The following is a 5,000-nucleotide window of genomic DNA, read 5'->3' as shown; positions in this document are numbered from 1 at the left end:
TTCTGCCGTGTCTGCACAGTGTGTTTACAAGTGATAATGAAATCAGAGCGATGACACCGTGGGGAGAGGAGGATGAAGACATGTGCAGCACCACGGAGGAGGAGGCCGATCTGCAGCTCCTGTGGGTGGAGACGTTATTTTATATTCCGACAGTTTCACACAAAAACATCCAGTGTTTTTCATGGAATGTTTTATTTATTCAGAATCTTTGGGTAAAGACATTGTGTTTATAATAACCAGAATGACAGTAAACAGCCAAAAATACAAGCCAGAGAAGCTCATTATTCACACGTTCTGGTCTTTCTCAGGAAGTTTCCTTTATTATGTTAAAAATCTGACGAGTTCATCAGGTTAAGATAGAAAATTGTACAATTTAGTGCAGATGATCGCACTCAGTGTTGTTTGGTGTTATTCTTCTTTAGATAGAAGCCAAATACAACATCTTCTATGTTTATATATAAAGATGGCCGACGCGTCTCCACTTCCTCTCACTGTCCTGAATTGAAGCTAAAACATCTCGGATACGAACGCTGACGTCTCGCACCCCCTACGTCAAATAACTTTAAAACCAAACTGATCAGAAACACTTGAAATGACAGAAACATCTTTGACAAACATTTATTTAACGTTTAGTTAGATTTTTTTGCAGGAGCATAGTTTATAACCTATACTGCAGCCGGACACCAGGGGGCTCCCTTCTAGGAGCTTACATGTTGTCCATCTTTATTTACAGTGAGATTTGATCTCCTCAGTCTACAGAGTTTTATCATTTCTGAATTTAACTTGTGATTAAAATCCTTCAGAATAAAACAGCTATGGCTCGTTATAGAGCGGCACAGTGATCTGATCGTAACAAGACTTTTATTGCAGAAGGTTTTATTCCAGAGTCGTAAACAAACGCGAGGAAGACGAGGGCAGAGATGGATGAAGGTGTAGCCAGATGAGTGGAGGATTAACGTGGAGCTCCTCCCTGATGGAGCTGATGATGGACATGATGACATTCAGCTCATTTAATATGTTGCTCTGCTTTAAAAAGGAATTCACTTGACAGTTGTCACAGCTGCTGTTTTCTCTTCAGACTCGTCTTCCTCTCTTCCTCAGGACGTCTTCCTCACTTCTGTTTCTGTCACTTCAACAAATCACTGATTCAGGTTTTTGGTAGAAAGCAGTGAAATATTCAGTCAAAGTCTAAGCAAGTCCCACAATGAAGCATTACTTCAATAAAAGTACAAAAGTACTGTCAGCAGAATGTACTGAAGGTGCTGAAGGTAAAAGTATTTGATTTGGGAAATCTGCCTCTGTGAATATTCAATGATTATACTTATATTTAATGATTTGTGCAGTAATTAGTAACTAGAGGTCACAAGGTCATGAGGTCACGAGGTGATGAGGTCATGAGGTTGAACTTCCTGCTGCTGCGGCTGCTCTGATGTTTCTCACATGTGAGACGAGCGAACAAGAAACAAACTGTCGTCTTCAAAATGTAATGAATGATGTTTTTTCTCCTCTGTACAAAGTCAAAGTGTCGGACTCGTCTTCTTCTGTGACTGTCGTCTGTTTCTCTTCTTCTTCTTCTTCTTCTGTGACTGTCGTCTGTTTCTCTTCTTCTTCTTCTTCTTCTGTGACTGTCGTCTGTTTCTCTTCTTCTTCTTCTTCTGTGACTGTCGTCTGTTTCTCTTCTTCTTCTTCTGTGACTGTCGTCTGTTTCTCTTCTTCTTCTTCTTCTGTGACTGTCGTCTGTTTCTCTTCTTCTTCTTCTTCTGTGACTGTCGTCTGTTTCTCTTCTTCTTCTTCTTCTTCTGTGACTGTCGTCTGTTTCTCTTCTTCTTCTTCTTCTTCTGTGACTGTCGTCTGTTTCTCTTCTTCTTCTTCTTCTTCTGTGACTGTCGTCTGTTTCTCTTCTTCTTCTTCTTCTTCTGTGACTGTCGTCTGTTTCTCTTCTTCTTCTTCTTCTGTGACTGTCGTCTGTTTCTCTTCTTCTTCTTCTGTGACTGTCGTCTGATTCTCTTCTTCTTCTTCTTCTGTGACTGTCGTCTGTTTCTCTTCTTCTGTGACTGTCGTCTGATTCTCTTCTTCTTCTTCTTCTGTGACTGTCGTCTGTTTCTCTTCTTCTGTGACTGTCGTCTGATTCTCTTCTTCTTCTTCTTCTGTGACTGTCGTCTGATTCTCTTCTTCTTCTTCTTCTGTGACTGTCGTCTGTTTCTCTTCTTCTTCTTCTGTGACTGTCGTCTGTTTCTCTTCTTCTTCTTCTGTGACTGTCGTCTGTTTCTCTTCTTCTTCTTCTTCTTCTGTGACTGATCTTTTAAATGACACTTCAGTCAATAATTTAGCAGATTTCCCCCCCGTCCTCTCTCTTTATTCACGTTTTATGAACAAAGGATCAACACTTGAATCTCTTCTTCTCTCTGCTCTGATGTTTCTTGTGTGTTCAAAGTGTCCGTCCTTCCTGCATCAGTCAAACGACGTCATGGTTCATTAAAACTAGATTTTTATGATTGAAGAAATGAATAAAAAGGTTTGTTAGAGATCGTCAACAGCAAAGAAAATAATTAATTATTTATACTCTTCAAAAAATAATCAAACGTCTGTTTTATTAAACGGAGTCACAGATTAAGATTTAAAGACCAGAAGCAGGATGTGACACAATGAAAGGATCATGATGTCTATTCTCTCACTTCCTGTCTTCGTGCAGACGTCCAGGATCAGCCAGCAGATCGTGGCGTCGGACGGAGGGAACCGCAGCAGCTCCGTGGAGCTGACCGTCATCATCACCAACGTGCACAACCAGCCGCCCCACTGGGAGCAGCCCGAGTACTGGGTCACCGTCCCAGAAAACACCGTCCGAGACGCCAAGATAGTGGTGAGTGACGGAATTTAGATGGATAAGTTATTGTCTTCGTCTTCTACGTGTACGGCTCCTCTTCTTCATCCTGAGATGTTTGTGTTCTTCCAGTTTCACGTCCGTCACGTGTTAGAAACCTCATCAACACGTCCACTCGCTCACTGGGAAGCTTCCACACATTGTCCTGCTGTCTCCTCACATGGACTCACTGACATGTTACAGACACGTTTCTAGGAGGCTGCAGGAGAAGATCCAGTAAAAGTCCAGAGACACTGACTCAGACATTTGTTCTCACAGACAGGATGATGTGAGCTCTGCCTAAGACCAGCATCAGACTGTGGATCTGCAACATGAATAACTATAAAACCACTGCTGTCGACACAAGAAGCCTTTTTTTCGCAGGCCTGGTTTTTACATGTGCGAGTTTTGAGAGTAAATAAACACATCCAGTCCTTCTGGACCATTTCAGGGAAATGTGTGGACTTCAGGTCTGAGAGCAGCTTGTGTCTCTGCAGCAGAAGCTGTTTGTTGGTCAGAGGGCAGCAGTTAACACAAAGCAACACATCACTAATGTGTAGTATTTAAAATGATTAGAGCTCAGTAACGACTCACTTTGTTCAGGGGTCATTTTAGATGATCAGCTCGTCTGGCTGCTGTGACCTCACTGTGATGTCAGCGACCAGGAAACTGAAGCTCGGCTCTTCTTCATTAGAGAGAGAGAGACAGAGAGAGAGAGAGAGAGAGAGAGAGAGAGAGAGAGGGACATAGAGAGACAGAGAGAGAGAGACAGAGACAGAGGGAGGTAGAGAGACAGAGAGAGACAGAGAGAGAGAGAGAGAGAGAGAGAGAGAGAGAGAGAGGGAGGTAGAGAGCGAGGTAGAGGGAGGGAGAGAGAGACAGAGAGAGAGAGAGAGAGAGAGAGAGACAGAGGGACATAGAGAGACAGAGAGAGACAGAGAGAGAGAGAGAGAGAGAGAGAGAGAGAGAGAGAGGGACATAGAGAGACAGAGAGAGAGAGACAGAGACAGAGGGAGGTAGAGAGACAGAGAGAGACAGAGAGAGAGAGAGAGAGAGAGAGAGAGAGACAGAGGGAGGTAGAGAGCGAGGTAGAGGGAGGGAGAGAGAGACAGAGAGAGAGAGAGAGAGAGAGAGAGACAGAGGGACATAGAGAGACAGAGAGAGACAGAGAGAGACAGAGAGAGAGAGAGAGAGAGAGAGACAGAGGGAGGTAGAGAGCGAGGTAGAGGGAGGGAGAGAGAGACAGAGAGAGAGAGAGAGAGGTAGAGACAGAGAGAGAGAGAGAGAGACAGAGGGAGAGACAGAGAGAGAGAGAGACAGAGGTAGAGACAGAGGGAGGTAGAGAGAGGTAGAGACAGAGACAGAGAGAGAGAGAGAGAGAGACAGAGAGAGGTAGAGAGAGAGGTAGAGACAGAGGGAGGTAGAGAGCGAGGTAGAGAGCAAGGTAGAGAGCGAGGTAGAGACAGAGAGACATAGAGAGACAGAGAGACAGAGAGAGAGAGAGAGAGAGACAGAGGGAGGTAGAGAGCGAGGTAGAGAGCGAGGGAGCGAGTGGGATATTTAAGCCTTCTCCTCCTCTGCTCTCTGTCGATTACATCCTCCCTCACATCTGTGCACGGCGCCCTGAGGAGCTGACAGACTCTTTCTTCTTCTTCTTCTTCAGCCTCCATCCTTCTCAGTGTCAGCACGTTCAAACACTTCCAAACATTTTCTGCTGAAAAAACAATCACAGCACGTTTGTCTGTCTCACCTGACTGACTCCGACAGACACACACACACACACACACACACACACACACACACACACACACACACACACACACACACACACACGCACACACACAGCTTTACACCTCTGGTGATTTTTTTTTAACCTCTTTAATCCCTCCATCCTAATTTGCTCGTTTTTCCTAAGCCGCTGGTTTAGAAGGTGGAGGAGTTTTCACCCTCCAGCTGCTGGAGCTCATGGACGTTAGTCAGTTTTAAAACAGTAATAGGGTGTGTGTGTGTGTGTGTGTGTGTGTGTGTGTGTGTGTGTGTGTGTGTGTGTGTGTGTGTGTGTGTGTGTGTGTGTGTGTGTTGTACTTCTTTCCTTCGCCTCCTTTACACCTCACATTTTTCCTCAAAAGACTGAAGATGA

General features: G+C 44.4%; 1 protein-coding gene across 1 annotated transcript in view; it reads left to right on the top strand.

Annotated features, from left to right (window-relative positions):
• The window catches only part of si:dkey-22o22.2 (neural-cadherin), a 95,580-nt gene that overhangs the window by 58,478 nt on the left and 32,102 nt on the right, over window positions 1-5,000 (top strand). Inside the window, 1 exon segment of the mRNA XM_034610656.1 lies at window positions 2,693-2,860. Coding sequence (XP_034466547.1) covers window positions 2,693-2,860 — 168 coding nt within the window.

The sequence above is a fragment of the Hippoglossus hippoglossus genome, chromosome 16 (assembly GCF_009819705.1).
Source record: "Hippoglossus hippoglossus isolate fHipHip1 chromosome 16, fHipHip1.pri, whole genome shotgun sequence".
NCBI classification, from domain to species: Eukaryota; Metazoa; Chordata; class Actinopteri; order Pleuronectiformes; family Pleuronectidae; genus Hippoglossus; species Hippoglossus hippoglossus.
This window is presented reverse-complemented; position numbering and strand designations above follow the sequence as displayed.